This window comes from Daktulosphaira vitifoliae, unplaced genomic scaffold (assembly GCF_025091365.1).
Source record: "Daktulosphaira vitifoliae isolate Bord-2020 unplaced genomic scaffold, ASM2509136v1 Scaffold_3, whole genome shotgun sequence".
Taxonomy (NCBI): Eukaryota; Metazoa; Arthropoda; class Insecta; order Hemiptera; family Phylloxeridae; genus Daktulosphaira; species Daktulosphaira vitifoliae.
The window spans coordinates 39304594-39324893 of NW_026099574.1; the positions used below are offsets into that span (position 1 = coordinate 39304594).

General features: G+C 26.1%; 2 protein-coding genes across 5 annotated transcripts in view; one reads left to right on the top strand and one right to left on the bottom strand.

Annotated features, from left to right (window-relative positions):
• The window catches only part of LOC126900725 (uncharacterized), a 47805-nt gene that overhangs the window by 8150 nt on the left and 19355 nt on the right, over positions 1-20300 (top strand). Inside the window, exons 1-4 of one of the 4 annotated variants that reach the window (XR_007702905.1) lie at positions 14204-14976; positions 15011-15194; positions 16191-16264; positions 16387-16454. Coding sequence is in view for 2 of the 4 variants with exons in the window: in XM_050676647.1 (XP_050532604.1) it covers positions 14278-14976; positions 15011-15194; positions 16191-16213 (906 nt within the window). In the remaining 2 variants the exon portion in view is untranslated. The other 3 variants (XR_007702906.1, XM_050676647.1, XM_050676648.1) reach the window with 3 other exon arrangements.
• Positions 2029-4919, bottom strand: LOC126900712 (uncharacterized). Its single transcript, XM_050676623.1, has 2 exons — positions 3412-4919; positions 2029-2289 (listed from the first exon to the last, which is right to left on the bottom strand). Exons 1-2 carry the CDS (start codon positions 4910-4912, stop codon positions 2090-2092), a joined length of 1701 nt encoding a protein of 566 aa, XP_050532580.1. The 5' UTR covers positions 4913-4919; the 3' UTR covers positions 2029-2089.

Genomic DNA, 20300 nt, shown 5'->3' on the forward strand with positions numbered 1-20300 from the left:
ACTATGCAATGTCTCCACTATGCCGCGACCCCACTGTGCTACCGTTTTTTTTATGTTTTTACAATAATTTATAAATTAACAATTTCAAAGGTAAGAATAGAACATATACGTTTTTATTTTTTTAGGGTTAAATAAAAACTTTTCGAAAATTTTTGTATAAATACTTTTTATAGAAAAATTGTATATCTACAAAAAAGTCCAAATAAACATTTTCGCAATAGCTAAAGTTTTTGAGATAGACATAAAAAACTAAAAAATCACCCTTGNATAGACATAAAAAACTAAAAAATCACCCTTGGGGGGTTATTTTTAACCCCCTTGGGGCACGTCTTAGAGTTGACCAATCGTCTCCAAATTTTGTACAATTTATTTTTTCATGTTTTCGAATAATTCTAGGGGATGGCATTTACAAATATTAAAAAAAAAAAAACTTCTCATGTAGCTAAGGGTCACCCTAATATTTATTTAATTGTTTCGTGACAAATGAATTTTGTTTCAATAATTAATTTGTTGACTAAAATAAAAACTGAGAACAGAATTAATATAATATTAGGACTTAACAGTGAAACGAAAATANTTTCGGTTAAATTGAAGTGAAACGAAAATAAAGACTTGATCAGATTACACAACCAAAGCTGCAGTTGCCGAACAACAGACAAAACAAGAAGAACGATTTGTCTGTACATAAAATAATTAAAAATAATTATTATTTAAACCAGTTCCTGATTAGAANACAACCAAAGCTGCAGTTGCCGAACAACAGACAAAACAAGAAGAACGATTTGTCTGTACATACAATAATTAAAAATAATTATTATGCCATAACAGCTTTTGAACAAACCAGTTTAAAAAGTAAAGGGAAAAAGGCACAGAAATCACGTGGGGTGTTACTTATTTACACATAATCAATGTTCGGTAAGCGACAATAACATTTTATACTATTTATAATGCACATTTGGTATTGTATGAATACGAAGGAATGTCTTATCCAAAAAGGGTGTGTGTAAAACACGAAACAAAGTTGGTCATCTTTACTTTTAAGTGTGATCGTCTGGCAATAATGTTGCTTCAATGGTTTGTTGAGGCAGTTTTAAGTAATAAAATTTGAAAAATTGTAATTTTTTTTAAGATTTCCCCCAACCTTCTGAGCCTCGCATTGAAGCTAAAAAATAATTTTTTATCTAATTAATTTCTTATTCAGTTTTTGTAAATTGACGGTTAATTTTAATTTATAAATATGATAGAAAAAATAATTTTGTTTTACAATTTTTTTGAAAGAGACTTCATCTTTGACTTAATAAAAATTTAAGTTTCTTTTTTGAAAAAAATAATTTTTATTTTTACAAACATTTCAAATTTTTTTCTTGATTTCATTGCTTTTCTTATGAATTTTCGAGATCTGTTTTTTAATTTTGGTAGGATAGCGTTTCATCAAGATACACCCTATTCTATACCTTTTCTTTCTATCAAAGGACAGTTTTGCATAAATAACAAACCGATGCAATTCAAAAAATCAGTTACGGTCCTTTTAGTACTTTTCCCGACCATAATATAAACTGAAGGGTTTTCAGGCCACGTTAAAGGTCTGCCCTGTAGTTATCTTAGTTAGTTCTTTTAGAGTTCCTATAGTATTCAGTTTTAACTTTGTTAATTTCAAAATGAAGCGTATGGGCCTGTGATCAGAAAGAAAAGGTCCAAAAGACACTATTCACTCTTCTATATTTTGAACCAACCTCTTTGAAAAAACTGTAAGATCAATGACTTCTTACCTGTTCCTGATTATAAAAATTATTTCAACTTAAAGTCATGGGTCTAATTTCAAAATTCAGAAAATTTTAAGCTCAATAAATTATTTACCTTTAGTCTCAATTTTGGACTTAATAATANGAAAAATTATTTCACTTAAAGTCATGGGTCAAATTTCAAAATTCAGAAAATTTTAAGCTCAATAAATAATTAACCTTTAGTCTCAATTTTGGACTTAATATAATGCAATGAGATTATAATAAGTGAACAAATGTAATAAACTTTGTTTTTAATTAATTATTATAGTTTTATTGATAAAATTATCTTTAAATTCATTATTAATTTACTCATAAAGCAAATAATCAACTAGATATACAGGAGTGTTATATGTCTGAGTTTCCACAACCAAATCTTTATTGTCGTCATTATTCATCTCATTATATTCATCATTTGAATAATCACTGTAATGTTGTTTTATGTCACTTGTATTAGCGTCAGGAAAATAAAGAGATCGATATATGTCTTCGTAATTTCCTAATTGTTCTAAAAACAAAATTTTTAGTTATAATAATAATATAAAAAAATACATATATTTTTATCGTAAATATTGATAAATTACATTAGCGTTACTTAGGAGGGCTACATGGGCTATAGCCCCCGTTTAACTATTACTATTAATGTAATATAACTTTGGCATAGATATAGAGTATCCATTTTAAAGGTTACTGCTCAATATCTCTTACATAATAATGTTTTTGAAAAATTAATACCCTAATACGTAATAAATATAAAAATAGTAATAACTTCTAAAATAAGGATTCAAAACTTGCTATTGACCTGGCATTTTTTAATTAGATAATTTTCTATTAGTTAAGCTAGTTAAATATACAGAGTGATCAAAATCTGGTAAGACATTTATTTTTTCAGAAACTTTTGAGAGTTAAATTTTTGCAAGAGATAAGGTTCAAAAAACACTACAATAATTATACTTAATTAGTAGTCAAATCATTTATATTTTTGTGCCCTCGGGGATAAAAATCCTCATTTATAACCTTCTTAAATGGAAACTTTTATATTTAACATTACAATGTAAAAAATAAAAAATTATAAAGAACTTTGTTCTTTCAATGTTTTTTATTTTACGCACCGTTACAGAATTTTAAATACATAGAGTGGGTAGTTATTTTAAATATATTTTGTACAGATAGAAATTTTATTTATTTTTTGAACCATAGTAAATGTAAGAAAAACTTATTTCTAACGTTAGATTTTAGGGGTGATTTTTAAAAGTTAAAAGGAAATTTATTATAATTTTTTTATTGTAACATTGAAAATTGATTGAATAAAATTTTTATGTCGATAACATATTGTGTATAGTGAATAGTGTCAGCGATGCTAAAATTTTACCTCATAGCCAAATTCTCACGTTGAGCACCTCTCTCACCTGTTACTTATATTTATATTAATCTAGTAATGTACGATACATAACTGAAAGTCGACCATTAAGAATTTTATTTAGTCAATGTCCAATGTAATAGTAAAAAAATAATAATAATAGGTTTCCATTTAACCATTAAATAGATTCCCTTTTAATTTTCAAAAGATACCCTAAACATTCGTTTAATAGTAAGAAAAAATATATTGGTTATGTATTTGTGAACTAACCGAATGGCACATTACGCCTGAAAATAAGATTAAATGTACGGTTATTCATGAATTTCGTAGGAATATATTTATTCGCAATCTCAAAACAATACTTATATTTTTTCAATTCTGAAACGTATGAAGCAATTTTTTTTACTTCTCTAGTAGCTAAATGAATAAAGTTATTAATATTGTCTTCTGTTTCAAATTCTTTCATTAATTGAATGTAATTCCAAACTAAATTACTTTTTCTCAGATAATTATAGTAACATTTTGAAATCGAATTCATTTCTTTACTTATAAACAAATCATTCTGATCTGAGAAAGATGAAATAAGTTTGTACATCTTATTAAAATTATCCTCAATGAAATTTGTAAATTCTTCTTCAAATAAATTCAAATCCATAAACGATTTCATATTTTCAACAATATTTTGACCCATAGTAATGATTTTGTATTTCATATCATTTTTTAATCCCTCATTTTTAAATTCATGATGCAAAAGGAATTTTCTAATTAATGAAAAATAAAATTTGATGATGAACATTATTGGTTGAACTGTTGCTGTATTTACTAATTTTATAAATGCTTGTATATTAGATAAGTCAAAATCGAAAGTTATAAAACGGAACACATCGAACAACTTTATTTGATAATTGTTTGTACTTTTTATTGTCAACGGAGCATATCGAATCATATCTAAAATATCATCTAGTTGTTGCTCACTATTATATATAGCATATTGTTTTGCTTGAGAACCTGACGATAATTTTAGCTCACATAAATTAGATCGAGTTTCCATTAAATCATAAAAGAAGACATTTTTAGGATTAAAAACACTATACGATTGCCTACGAAAAGACAATGCTAAATGTTTTACAATGTCAGTGTAACTACTTAATATTTTATCATATTTCATATCATACCACATTAAATATTCTCTAATAATAATAAATATGTAATTTTTTAGGTGTTCCAATTCTTTAAGTAAGTTATTTGGATTGTAACTATCCGGTACCTTAAAATAGGTGTATGATATGAAATCATTTTCAAACGATACAAGTGAACATTGGCTATTGATAAAGTATTCCAATCGTTCAACAATTGATCGATGAATTATTTTATAGCCTTCAAGTAAATTCTGAGAGCTTTCAGTTCTACTGAATACGCCGTTTTCATTTTTAGCGATCATGTTTAATGACCCCGAAACATTATTTAAGTATAAATTTATGGTCATTAAATCTTCTGCTATATGCTTCTCGTCCATATCTCGTAACGCATCTAACATGATCATTATAATTTCATCGTGAGATTTGATTGCTAATCCATAATTTTTTATTTCAAATTCAGAAATTGTATTTTGGAAGTTGAACAAATAGTGCTCACCGTACTTGAAATAATTAAACATATATTTCGAAAAGTTACAATGCAAACCTATTAAATCAATTGCTACTATAAAATTAGTATACTTTAAAAAAACTATGAAAAGTCTTAATGTATTCATTTTGATACCTATTACCATACTTTCAAGTTAAATATATATTTTTTACTGAATAGCTGTTCGTGTTATATATTTAGTTTTGATTAAATATACGGAGTAAACCAGAGTTCAATGTAATAGTTATTTATATAAAATAAATATCACGTTTTAAAAGCGATTTTTATAATTTATATTTTTTGTGGTAAAATAGAGACTATTTTTAATATGATCGTACTTCTGGAAAACATTAGTGATTAATTATATAGCGACGATATAAATGAACTACAATTAAGGAGACGAAAGATAGAAGAAAAATGAAGCGAGTTTGATCAAGTTCAAAGTGCTATTGAGATAAAATCGGAAGAAGAAAGTCAGCGACTAATCGAAAAGATTTTGAGGACGCATTTTATAGAATTGATGCTGCAGATGATAATTTTATTTAAAATAAAGAAACGCCTAGTGTAAATAATAGTTACTCAAGTTATAGAGGCCGAATATAGCATATCGTTACTTAGATAGCCTATAAATTTGCCAAATAAAATATAAATATAAATTTATTATGTATTTAGTTTTGATTAAATATACAGAGTAAACCAGAGTTCAATGTAATAGTTATTTATATAAAATAAATATCACGTTTTAAAAGCGATTTAATTATTTTTTGTGGTAAGATAGAGACTATTTTTAATATGCTCGTACTTCCCTAAAACATTAGTGATTGAGAAAAATGTTCATTTTCCTCAGATTTTTAATATCTTTTTGTTTTGATAGAAATATGTTACATACAATGTTTTATACCTTTAAAATATTTATTTCTCTTTGAATTTCACAAAAAAACATAGGATTTCTTTTAATGTATTTTATGGGGATATTTTAAAGAAAGCAATAATCCAATGAAATCCTTAGGGGCTTTATCTACTATCCATTTCATAATTAAATAATAATTTTAGGTTTCAATTAAAATATTCAGACAAGGGGAGTCATGCATGATATTCACCATATTGCATATACAATGTGATTTATTAAGTATACTACCCACCTTTTTTAGCTTCGAGGCGTAGCTGAGAATGTACCAATTTACTATGATGTGTATATCATTTTTTTATTTTTTGTGTCTTTCACTAAATTTTCTCAGCTCTCACTGGATCGATTTTTCCAACGATACATCTTATAAAATTACGATTTTTAAAATCGGGAAATGTTGACATTTTTTCTAAAAAATGTCATAACTTATTGAAAATGAATGAATCAAAATAAATTTTTTTTTTATTAAAACCATAGATATTTCCCTTTCATTTTATTGAAAATCTGACACTAAACCTGGTCACAAGGGAGTATTCAAAGTAGAAAATTTTTTAACTTAAGTTTTGAAATTTTCCTGAATTATTGCGTCCTTTAAAAATTTGTTACATTAAATCTTATTTTCCTTACTATAATTTAAAACAAAAAAATATTCTAGCTGAAAATGGTTTACTATAAGTTATAATTTAAATTTTATATCTGAAATTATAATTAACTAAAGAGGGTCAGAATAATCAAACTATTATTATTGTTATTTCATTATTTTAATTTTTTCTAGTGATATAATATAAAAACAATAAACTAGTAATATACAAAGATAGTCAATTTTTGTTGTTGTTGAGTTGAGTATCTTTAAATAGTCTTTTGTATGTACAGTTTGGTTGGGTATGAAATACTATTTGAAAATATAGTTTGATATGTGTTTTAGACTTAAGTTAGGCAACGCTTTTGTGTTCAATTATATTTTCATAGAATTTAATCGCGTTAAAAATTACTCAAACAAAGCTGCAATATAATTAATACATGATTATGATAATATATTTTCTTTTTTTGAAGACACATATAATTTATTAGCCAAATAATCAATTTAAATGCTCTTATGCTTTAAAAAAAAATATTCTTCACAATAAAATTTTTTTACTAAAATGTATATGTTTTATGATATATATAAATAAATATATATGATAATTAAACTAATTTTTATGCTGATCAAAATATTTACTATGGAAACGATAATTTATGCAACGAACTAATAAACAAAAAATTTTAAAGGCAGTTGAGTTGAAAAATTTGTAAGTTTTAACATTTAAGACTACTTCTTTATGTTTTTGGCTATAAACAATTTTTCTCAATATATTTCTAAAATAATCTACGAAGCTTATCTCGATTAACCTTTTAAAAAGTATCGTAACCTTTTACGATACTTTTTCTGTGTGAAAATGTTGATCCCAAAAGTGCATTTCTATTTATTAATACTATCTTTCGAATTATATTTTTATACCTCAAACGTGTATATCAAAGATTTCATTTTTGTATACGTGTTTCTGGAAGCTACGCCAGACCCTTTACGAAAATCTCAAATAGGTAAATCAATCGTCCGAAAAAAGCTTACATTAAAAAAGTTAGAATCAGTATCGTTGCCAGTGGTTCACGAAATACAGGTATCTGTAGGAGAACCCACTTTGAATTCAGATCCAACTTTACCGTCGAAAATAAGTTCACTGTCACTGCCACCAGTCAAAACAGAACAACATGCTCCAGCTCCTTTACCAATAATGTCTCCTCCACCGTTACTGACTTCTATTCCAATACCTCACGCTACGATTTCAGGATGTCCATCTCCTTGTCGCACATCCTTAATCAAACGGACGTTAAAACGAAAACCATCAACTGGACTGAAGTATGAAATCAATACGCATTAGTATGTTGTATTAATTTTATACTCAAATGGCATATATTAAATAAAACACACGAGTCAATTAGTATACAAAAAATTATATACTATTTTCTCGTTATTATCTTTTGTTATTCATGCTTAATATTTTGGTTGTAATTTAGAAAAATGTATAGATTGAAATTTGATTTATTTTTATAACAAGTTTTTTATTATTACTTTGAAAGGTTACAAAATAATAAGAACGATAAATTTTTTAGCCACATCGGCTAAATGTTTTATAACTTTCATGGTGTTATGGAAATAAAAAAAAATGGATCTTCAAATTATTGGGTGAGACAGTATATTGGTGGATCATAGTAGAATTTTTAATAGTCGAAAAAAATATGTTTTTTTTCAATTTTAGGGTCATTATTAAATTAAGTTACTACAAAATACTAAAAAAAGAAAATGTTTTACATATTTGAACATGTCCTAATAATATTTAAACAAGGAAATAACTGTAGACTTATAATTAATTTAATCTATAACTGATGTGCGTTATGTTGTTGATAATTGATGTACACCAAAACATTATGACAAGTTGTCACATAACCATGATTATATAATATGACTTTATACAAGGCCCTCGTCCGTACCTTATAAATTAGAAGATAAGTTAAGTTAAGGTTAAATTAAGAAGACTTTATTAAATAAAAAAAAACTAATTAAGCTAATACGAGGTAAATGAACGAACGGTCAGAGGTTGGGTTAATAACTTCGTCTGCAATTAAAGTGTTTCTTATGATAGTGATTTTAATCACTATCAGATATCATCTATATTTGTCCCAACTATGTTACGTCTATATTATACCCCACTAAAACCCACTGTGCTATCAATGTTTTTTCTTAAAACTGCCATAATCTTTTCAATAATGAACAAATCAAAATAATTTTTGTTATATATAGAAACCTTTGATATTTCTCTATCATTTGATATCAATTTTATAAAAACCTGACCCTTTATGTGCAAAAGGCTGCCGTAGTTAAAAAACATACTATTTTTGTGTTCAATTTTTTTTTTAATTTTATATATTTACCAAAATCATTAGAAAAAGGTTAGGGTTCCCATCTTTGATAATATTCAATTTAGTAATAATATAAAAAATTAGTGTTAATAGAAAAAATTGCAGATTTGAAATTAGCATCAAAAATTGTTTAAGAAATGTATATTTTTAACTGATGAAAATTCCTTATAGACCATTTGTTCATAATTAACAACAAATAATTTTCTGGAAATTTTTTATCAAGTCTTTTAATTTTTATACATGTTTGCCATAAAAGTAATAACTAATTTATAATTTTTAAAATTTCTACTATTTTTGTAAAAACTACAATACTAAATTATTAAATATTAATTTCAGTCAGTTCGAGTAAATGTTACAATTAGTACCATTAGCCCAAATAATTAACATAAACATAATAAACTTAATAAATTAAATACAATATAAAATGATTTGACTGCTCAATCATACCATAATTGTATAATTAAAAATGAATTAAAAATAAATAATTAAAACACGTTCAAATGTTGTTAAATCAACATTTGATAAATAATTATTTAACTAATTAAATATACAGTAAAACTCGCTTAAGACGCTCTTTAAGGGACCAGCTCCCTAGAACTTCTTAAGCGGGAAAGCGTCTTATGCGGGAATGAAAAAAAAAATTATGTGATTGAAATATCGAGTTTATTTTTTTATTATTAAACATAATTTAATGGGAAATACATTGTTTATTAAAAAAAATTATCTATTTTTGATTGTTTTAAGTTCTGACAATGCGTTTCAGCAAGAAAGTTTTCAATTTTATTAAGACAACCTAACATTTCTTCGGAATTTTCAACAGAGGATAATACTTTCCGAATTTCCGAAAGGTGTTGCAAACTAGCAGTAATTGTAGGAGTAGATACGGGAACGTACGAACATTTTTGAAACAGCGAGGAGACCTACTTTTTCCAATGACGACCAACTTCAATTTATGGGTGCCGGTAGAATTTGTACATACTAAATCCGTGAAACGTTCCTTGCTCAACTTTCCACCATGGCATGTCTCATTTAGATAAGAACACGTATAATACTAAAAATTCTATTTTTATTTCACAAAACTACTAAAATTTATCGTAATATGCTGAACAAAAGAGCGTTTTACCCGATTAGACAGAGAAAAACTGAGCGTCTTAACAGGTGGTTTTTACATTGACTAGTATAGGAAATGTCTAGGGACCGACGAAAAACAGCGTCTTAAGCGAGAGCGTCTTAAGCGAGAGCGTCTTAAGCGAGTTTTACTGTATTATAATTATACAAGTTGTCTTTTTTTAACACTAGTCAATAAAATACCTGCTATACAATAATTTTTAAGTCCATTTCTTATAACTGATATACGGGTATCAACTTTTTTTAAACGATTAAATATTATTAAACTAGCATTAAATAAAAAATTATCTAATTAAAAAAATTACTGGTCGAAAACAACTTTTAGACCAAAGCTCCGGCAGATATTCTATTTTTTATACCTAAGTGGCAGGAGATGTGTGGCAGAAGAATGACTAATCATAAAAAGAAGCACCTGCGCTTCACCAATATTTGGCAAATAGACGAGTAATGGAAACCCGGCTTGACTCTTAAAAATGTTTTTTTTAATAATTTTTATAATTATAACATTGTTTGGAGTTGAGTAACTAGTATTCAACCAATCGGTAATCATCTATTTTTTTAAACAAATTTAGTCCCCCAGGGCAATCGAATATCCCATACAAATAATTTGTCTATAAAGCGCGAATAAGACGATATGATGATTTTCCAGGAACAATCTAAAGTTTGATAACAATAAGACGACTTATGACTTAAAATAAAACTAACAATTTATTTATTTATTAACATCCATTAAAGGCATAACTTTAACCATAACTAATCATGGTCATGGTTAGTAAATGTCTTAATAAAATAATATTTTTTAAAAAAATGGAAAGAAATGTGTAAAAGTGATTTAAAAACTTCTAAAATATAATAATGTCATAACACAATAAAAGAAAGAAACCATGTGTAAAATGTAATTGTGATGCGAAGATGAATATGAGGATGTGGTGCCTGCTGTCTAGGTATTCACGTGCGTGTTGTCGTACAGCAGTCACCGTGCTCGGCTGACACTCCGGGTTAGCTGTGGGTGTCGAAAGGCTGTTGTTACAGGAAGGGAATCAGGGTAACACCTAGGTATGAGGTGCAGATGAAGTGCAAGACACAAATACCAGGTGTACACAAAAGGAGCCCAAAGTATGAGGTGCAGACGAAGTGCAAGACACAAGTACTCTGAAATGTTGTGGAAGAGAGTAGATAGGTTTAAAAAGGAATAAACAAAGACTTTACTTTAAGCAGTAAACAGGACAGCGACAACCGAGTACTGAGACTGATGAATGACACAAGGCACTGGAGTCGACTGACCACGATGGTCAGGTCTTTTGGGTTTTTATAATAATTAGAACTATTGCCAATTTGGCAATAAATATTATTTGTTAATTCATCAGTCTCAGGCAGCGGATGTGCTGTCTGTATTTTATTAAAATAATTCTCACGATAATGGTAACGTGACACCATCACATTAAACATACATTAAAAAGTCAAAACAACTTAAATATACAAAAATATCCAATAAAAAATTTACAATTTAAATTTGTTGTAGTATAAAACAATTTTTGTATATGAGGCTTATTATTATGTATACACAAAATAGAATTGAAAATTTTTGAAAATCTCTGCCCTATAAATGATGCAGTTTATTTAAATATCTTAATACATTAATATATGTGTAATTTCTTCATATTAAAGTATATTACATAGGCTATAATATAAAAACCCAGCTCAGTGGGGTGGTGGCATAGTGGGGACGTGGCACAGTTGGGCGTGACATAGTTGGATCCAGTATAGATGATATCTGTCAATGATTAAAATCACTATCATAAAAAACGTTTCGATGCAAATCTGTAGAAAGTGTTTAATTATAAATAATTGGTGGATTATTCTAAAAGAAAAATGATCTCCTATTTCCTTATTTATATTCTGATTACAAGTTTTATGATTTATAAGTGTAATATGTGATGAAAAAATATGTATATTAATAATATATAAATATAAATAATACTTATCTTAAAAAATATATATTGATCCATAAATTTTTCAAAAAGTTATAGCATTATAAAGTTAAAAATGTAAAATATAAAATCCAGAATTTTTACACAGAAAGAACATACGGCGGTTATTTTCACCGCGAAGACAAATAAAGTCCGAAATTTTTTTTTCCATAATAAAGTATATTACATTAGCTTTAATTTAAAATATTATAAAAATGTCAGTGTTATCGGAACACTATCAAAAGTTAAGTTGTAAAAGTTAATTTTTTGTGAAAAAGTTGTCATTTTGAATCCTTTCTTGTGGGACTTTTTGAAGAGTTAAATTTATAAAAAAAATAATTAATATGATAAGTAAATAATAAATCAATAAAAAAAAAATTATATTGATAGGATTATTTTTAATGGTAGTTTTGAGTAAAAAAAAGAAAATTAGTGATTTTTAAAATTATAACTTTTTTAAAGATATCCCCCCATTTACGGGGAACGAGGAAAATTTGTTCAATTTTTGAGATTAATATCTTCGATTAGATACGATTTTTGATCTTTTGACGTATCGTTGAAAGAAATCGGTTCGGTGAAAGCTGAGAAAAAGTTGGTAAAGAATAGTAAAATTAATACTTTCTCAGTTTCCCATGGAAGCTAAAAAAAAAAATAAAAATAGAAAAAAATACATAAATACAAAATATTATTGTAGAGATTTGAATACAAATTTTTTTCCTTATTAAAATATTGTTTGATTCAAAAAAATACAACATTATGTACCTAGTTATAGCATTTATTTCATCGCTTCAAGGTTACAGCTTAGTTGAAACAAGTATAGATGATATTTGACAGTGATTAACATTACTATCATGAAAAACCCTTCGGTGTGAGTCTGTTAAATTCCACAATAATTTGTATATTTATGTCACAATTTCTATGTTTTAAAATTTCACTCAAATTGTAACGTCACAAATTCGAAGGTGGATAATTATTTTATTTTATCTATTTATCTGCTTTTTTATTACATTGCGCTAAAGAATGCGCGAATGAATTATATTTTTAAACACACAACGCTGTTAACATCTCATTATTTCTGCCGTTGACCGCTAGATTTGGAGACATAAAGAATATATATAATTAAAATTGAATTGTTTATCAGCATTGATCGTTTCCCCAAAAGACTGGACGACATCATTTGAAATTGCCGTTGGGTCTTCTTCAATCCTTCTGCCCTTGACCGTGTTAGAAAGCATATGTTTTTATTTTTCGTCAATGTTGTTTTCAATAATAGAGTAGAGCCGCCAACGACGAACGGCCAGTTTTTTCAGTAAAGCATCTAAACCATTGGATGGGCCCTTTCAGAGTCCAGGTATCGTTTTATTTCTGTATAATTATATTAATTTAATGAGTTGTGTTTTATTAATTATTTTATTTCGTTTTGATTTATTTATTACACATTTATTAATATGCGGAGAGCACGTGTTTCTTCTAGCCAACGATAAAGATCGAGTTTCGAGACCACTTCTGGTGTTTTAATTATCTTCCAATTAACCTTAACGGATGTGTTCCAATAACGTCCGTGATGTTTGTTATATTATCATTTTTGTTTAAATATTTTATTTTATATTTGTTGTCAGGCTTATATTGTAGACATGGTATTTAATACATTCATATTTTTGTCCATGTTTAACATATTTTTATTTTTCATTAATTAAATTGCCCTATTAATCTTAACTGTAATATTTATTTTTATTGCGCGAGTAGCTTATGTGATTGCTATTTTATTCCTGTTCCTTAATCTAGACACAGGCTACGATATGTTTTACATATCAACCACATACAATACCAATTATCACAGTTTGTGGTTTATAAATCACAATTATTTATATTTAACGACATATTTACTCAAATTAAAACCATAAATTATCTTAAAATTAAATTTGACCTATGGTCTGGTAATCATATTTAATAGGTGTAACACTTGGCCTAAGTAGTAGAGATCCTTGCTACCCCATAGTCGTTATACATGAAACAAACTACGTTGTTGCTACGTTGTTACTTTTAAAATTATCTGCTTAATTTAAAAAAAAATATATATATTTTTTAATTACAATTTTTTTTATTTAACAGCCGATTTCTCATACTATAACAATCGTAGAGAATGTTTTTTTTGTAGTACACTTCAAGAGCTGTATTCCTTTACAAGAGTTAATTTTTCAACATTAGTTTCCCAGAAAATAAACTTTTGATTTTTAATTAATCATTCGGTATTTTGAATTGAAAATGTTGAGCATTCATTTTTAAAATAGGTTGAATGTTTGGATTACGTTTTTTATATCAAACATTTTAATTTAATATTTAAAATGTTTATGGTAAATTTAATAATACACCAGAAAATAATTGTTTAAATATTTGTTGACTTGATTCCATAACTAAATGTACAAATGAACATACATACACACCTGATATAATAAATACATTCATACAGATTTTAAAAATACAAAAGTAGTCTGTAGAATTAAAATATCTAAAAAACGTTATTCAATAAAATTAAATATCATAGAAATGATATGTTTAAAATTTATCTATGTTTTAATTTTCTTAATGCCAATTTATGTCAAGTATTTTACGGAGGCTAAAAAAGCATCAAAACCAGCTATCCTCAGACATCTTTTTAAAAATGATGGATGGAAAAATTTAAATGACGTAAGTGAAGTAAAATTTTTTGGTATGCCTTATCTTTTAAATGATATAACTGAAAAGGACACTAATTTTTTAAATGCTGACGGTCAAGTACGAGCTGCTACATTATTCCTTGCGGTTTCACATGGCAATGTTTTAAAAAAACTGTTCTACATTGTTGATAAATTTCGAGAATATTGTGATAGCTTAATAGAAAATAATAAAATTGATGAAAATGATAAAATCAATTGTATAAATAAATTATTAAACACAATACAAAATATATTATCATTGGCAAAGAAAATGGAAGGAGCAATTGATGCTATAGATGATATGCATAGTAATTCATTGAAGTCGGCAATAAGATTTAAAGAAAACTACATTTTAAAAAAAATGTTCAATGAATTGCAAAGTTTTGATAGTAAATTACATAAATTACAATCAAAGGAGCTGTTAGCCAAAACTATTTTACAGTTAATACAAAATTTTTTTGTTGCGAGAATTAAAAATATAATACACAGTATACGCCCGTATGCTAAGTTGATATTTGAAAATCGAGAATTATTCATAGATAGTATATTAANAAAATCGAGAATTATTCATAGACAGAATAATGAAAGAATACAAGGAGAATCCATTGGAAGATACTGGTGGACATAAATTAATTAATCATCTTATTACAAAAATAAATGAAATTATTGAAGATACAGTTCAAAAAAAGATTTTTGAGCTAGGTTTTAAGTATAATGTAATAACCGGCGAAGTTTACATAACGACATCATGCGAAGATATTAAAAACGGTAATTTTATTTTAATTATATAACATATATTATATTTTTGAACAAAAAAAAAAGTTAGGCAAATGTTTTAAAAATAGTTTAATACTTACAATACTTTTAAATATCATGATGATAACGTGATTTTTAATTGCATGAACAATTGAATGTACATTTTTATTGTTATATAGAAAGTTGGTGGCGATAATTGATTGTGAATGGTTTTTAATTATTTTATAAACCAAAAATGTTTTTGGACTTAAAAAATTATAAGAAATATAATAAAAATTGATCACGTGTGGCTAATTAATTAAATAAAATTAAAACTATATTAAAAATATTATAAATTAAAAAACTAAAAAATATTGAACTCAAATGCCTTAAAAAATACGTATTTCGAAAACAATGTTACCTTTATCAACGCTAAAAACTTATTAAGCGTAGGTAACAATATTTCCGAAATACGTATCCGGCCCTTTTCAGTAATTTTTTTATTTTAATATTATTTAGTGTTTAAATTATTAATATTTTTAAATAGTTTAATTTTATTTAATTATAAGAAAAAATATATTATATAATATATTTATTATAAAATATTTTTAATTATCGTGAGACTGTAGTTTTATTTTTATAAATTTCAACAATAAATATTTCGATATATAGAAGCTGAAGAAAATTATTGAAAAATTTAAACATTATCGTCAATAAATTATTGTTTTACTATAGAAGATAAATTCATATAAATTTACATTTTATAACTATAATTTAAAATAATTTTGTTGATCATTTTTTTTTCTTTAAAACTTTTAAAAATAGGAAAATTCATTTAAGAGATAGAAGTATTATAAGAAACATTTTTACTATCATTTTCAGTGAAATTTTTAAGACCCCCCACCGAATTTTTTTGTAAAATATGCCACCGTTATAATGGTAATTTTTAAATTATACAAACCATAATAAACTTTAATGATAATTATTTTCCATGAATGATAATTTAAATAAACATTTTTTTATATATAGAAAACAAAATAAAGAGGTCCTGAAAAGTAAAGTTAATACAGCATCACCAATACAGATTAATTAATTAAAAGAAGGTACAATATTTATATTTTTGAATATAATATATCGAAAACTCATATACATTATTTATATTTTTTCGTAACATATTTAATAATCGTTTGTATTATGTTTAATATTATTTTATGTGCTTCTCAAGGTTAATATTTTCATTACGTGCAAAATATTTGTTTGAAAAATAAATTATTTCCCTAACAACATTTTTGTTTGATTAACGAAAAAACAAAATTGCAGGATGTATATTACATTATATTTGTTGAATATACAAGGATTTTTTTTTAGTTCGGCTTTGTAAGTTTTTTATTATATTCTACGAAACATACAATTAAAGTTTATACTAAAATTAACAATGATTGATAAAAAGGGAATACGAGCAAGACGATTCACATGTACGAAGTGAATATACAGTAGTGTTATTGTTCTATACCACCCAAAACACCACTAGGAGTATAGTATGTCCTCCCACTTAAGCTGAATAATATATTGATACTAGTAGCTTTATTATAAAAATTATGCATTTTTTGTGAATCTAAAATTTAAAATCTCGATACTTTATAATTTATATTAAATAAATAACAACAATAAAGTTATAATTTATAGGATATTAAGTAAAATTTTACATCGATAACTGATTCCTACAATGTTGATAAAGCTATAGACATCATAAGTTTTATGTATTTCAAAATTCGATAGCAAAGTGTTGTAAGATACTTATACTCGTTAATATTTTATATTAATATTTCAAAAGTATGTAAGTATTAATGTCAAAACTGTGGAAGGGGGTAGGGTCAAGTGGGGTAAATGGAAATGAAATTTACATGTTTTACAACTTTTATTAGATTCATGTAGTAATAATTTTTTTTAATTTTGGTTTAGATAAAAACTATTTAACTATATTCAATATGTGTCTAACATTTCAATCAAACGTTAAAATAGTTGATTATTTTAAGAGAAAAAAATAATATAAAATTGCATAAAAAATTTACATTTGCCCCTGTTCGCGCCGAGTGTGATAGCTGCACTGATTGGGTGTAATCAGGTGGTAGTGCTTGTGCGCTATCACCTGTTAAGACGCCTTATCAGTGTATTACCGTGTTGTTCGGTCGGTTTTTTTGTAAAAATGTAATGTGTTCCTGTAGTAGTATTATACAGTTTTTAGTTTAAGTTACATTGGTTTTCATTTGAATTAATTGTTGTTTTTGTATGAATCAATAAAAACTTTGTTCAAGTTTCGTTTTAAAATACATTAGTCATATTATTATTTGAGGACCTATAGTTGTTTTCATTTTTTTTCCTTCTTTTTTATTTTATATTGGCTGGTGCATTGCTGCAATGAAACTACAGATATTGTATTACTGTTATAAATGGTAATTCACTTTATTTATATAGAGCATAGCTGTATTTGTATTCATTGGTCTGGGTAAGTTTATTTTATATCACCAAAAAACATATTTTTCCTTTAGCGATTTTAAATTGATTAAAAATTTTTGTTGATTAATATTTGCCCCTATTTTCAGCCGTTTGGCAAAGTTCTAATTCTCATTTATACCTGGGATCTTTATTTTTAGAACAGCCCAGGCGGCAACAGCCCCATACTTCTGGGGTAAATGAAAATAACTATTTCCAACAGCAAAGGTTATATTGAACAAACATAATGGGCAAATGAAATTGTTCTATTACAGCTATCATTATATTACTTCATGTATTCGATACCTACAAATTTCCATTTGTCCCAAATAGTATATTGTGTATGGGGTAAATGAAAATTAAAGTATAGTTGATAATGTTATAAGCCTGGGACAAATGAAAATTTGTTTGAATTACATAAATTACAATTAAATTAGTCAAATAATTAGGTAATCTTTATTATTTTAACATAATTTAGTACAGTTTAATGCTTACTTACTATTTCATAAACTTTCAAAATATATTAACAGTCTTTTGTTTTCATATAATAGTGATAATAATAATTTAACATAAAAAATAACAATGTAAAGTAAAAATTATAAACAAAATAACAAACTAACAGCATATTTGGNACATAAAAAATAACAATGTAAAGTAAAAATTATAAACAAAATAACAAACTAACAGCATTTTTAGTTTTAAAATATACCACATAAATTAATGTATGAATAAGTAGGTAACATAGTGCCTAAACTGATTAATTTTCATCAACATTTATGTATCCAGGAAATGTGTATATCGTTTTTCTGTTCTTCTTATGATCAGTTGGTATTGGTAATATTGCAAGAATCATCTCTACTGTAATATCTGACAAGTCATTTTCAACAATATAAAAATCAGTTCCAATTTCATTATTTTTTTTTAATCCTCGGACTAAAATATCCCCATCATCTTTATCTACACGTTTAACTAAACATACATACTTAAAATGTTGTTTCTTACGGTTCCCTCCAATAAAATCTATTAAAATAAATATTCCAGGTTTTATTTGAGACCAAATTGGTGTATTGTATAAAACTTCTTCAATACTTAAATCTAATGAATTGCCATTACAATCATCTTCTGATGAATGATAATCTACATCATGAATATTATCAATTGATTGTTCCAACACAATATTTTGTACATCTTTAATAGCTTTCTTAGGTCACCCAAGTTTACTAGGATATTTGATTAGCTTTTTGTTTGAGGTTGCTTCCTCCAATTATTTTAACACATTTTTATTTGTAAAACTTCACCATACTTTGTTACTCTAAGACGAGGAACTCGGTCTTTTGTAACACAAATTGTATTGTTAGTTTTATATTGTATTAATTGAATTGAAAAAATAGACATTATATCTTTTGGGCTTACTGAGATATTATTACTTGATGTTGGAAAAATTTAGTCTATAAAAGTTGACTGAAATTTGATTTTTTACAACTGTTAATATGTTTTTTTGATATAATTACGTACTCTGAAGTTGAAAAAAAAATGATAAAGATCGTAATATTTCAAATTATATTTGTTATTAATATTTCCATTTACCCCAAAACCAAATTTCCATTTACCCCAATTGATTTTTATTTTGTATTTTACAAAAAAAGTATAATTCCATAGAAAAAGTGATATTAAACTAGTTTTAGGGCTGTATAGTAAATAAGTAAATATGAAATGACAATTTAGTTCAAACTGTACTGTTCTACTTATATTTTTGATGAAAATACCCTTCTCAAAAGCCGTTGAGCAGAAAATATAATCTAAAATAATCATAAACACTTTTTCGAGTGATAACAATTTATACATATCCTCAAATTTTCCCTATTTTTATCATTGCACACTATTATACCTTATGTGTACTATGGTTATAATGATACCGAATTCTATAATCACTAATAATTTATTTTAAATAATATTTTTTTCCTTTTGCTCCAATTTCCATTTACCCCACTTGACCCTATATAATTTTTTTAATAAAATTAGTTCTTAAAAAAAAACATTTTAGCTTCGATGCGAAGCTGAGAAGGTATTGGTTTTACTAAGATGTGTTTTTTTTTTTTGTGTCTGTTACCACTTTTTTTCAGTTCTCACCGAACCAATTTCTTTCAATGATACGTCAAAATATCACAAATTGTATCTAGTCGAAGACATTACCCTCAAAAATTGAAAAAAATTCCCTCGTTCCCCGTAAACGGGGGAAATCCCCCAAAAAATTACAAATTTAAAAATCGCTAATTTTCGATATTTTTTCAATTTTTNGTCAAAAGATCACAAATCGTATCTAGTCGAAGACATTACCCTTAAAAATTGAAAAAAATTCCCTCGTTCTCCGTAAATGGGGGAAACCTCCAAAAAAATTACAAATTTAAAAATCGCTAATTTTCGATATTTTATCAATTTTTTTTACTTAAAAGTGCCATAACTTTTTCAAAAATGAACATATCAATATAATTCTTCTTTATATAGATGTGTAATATCATTACCTTTCGTTTGGTATATTTTTTTCATAAATTTAACCCTTAACCTGCCCACAAGGGGGGATTTAAAATGACAACTTTTTCAAAAAAAATTAACTTTTTCAACTTAACTTTTGAAAATGTTCCGGAA

Excerpts from the sequence above, each read along its gene's own strand:
- LOC126900712 (XM_050676623.1), bottom strand. The coding sequence starts at position 4,912 with ATGGTAATAGGTATCAAAATGAATACATTAAGACTTTTCATAGTTTTT. Across the intron at positions 2,290-3,411 it reads CAGGCGTAATGTGCCATTCG|AACAATTAGGAAATTACGAA; the intron begins GTTAGTTCACAA and ends TTTTGTTTTTAG.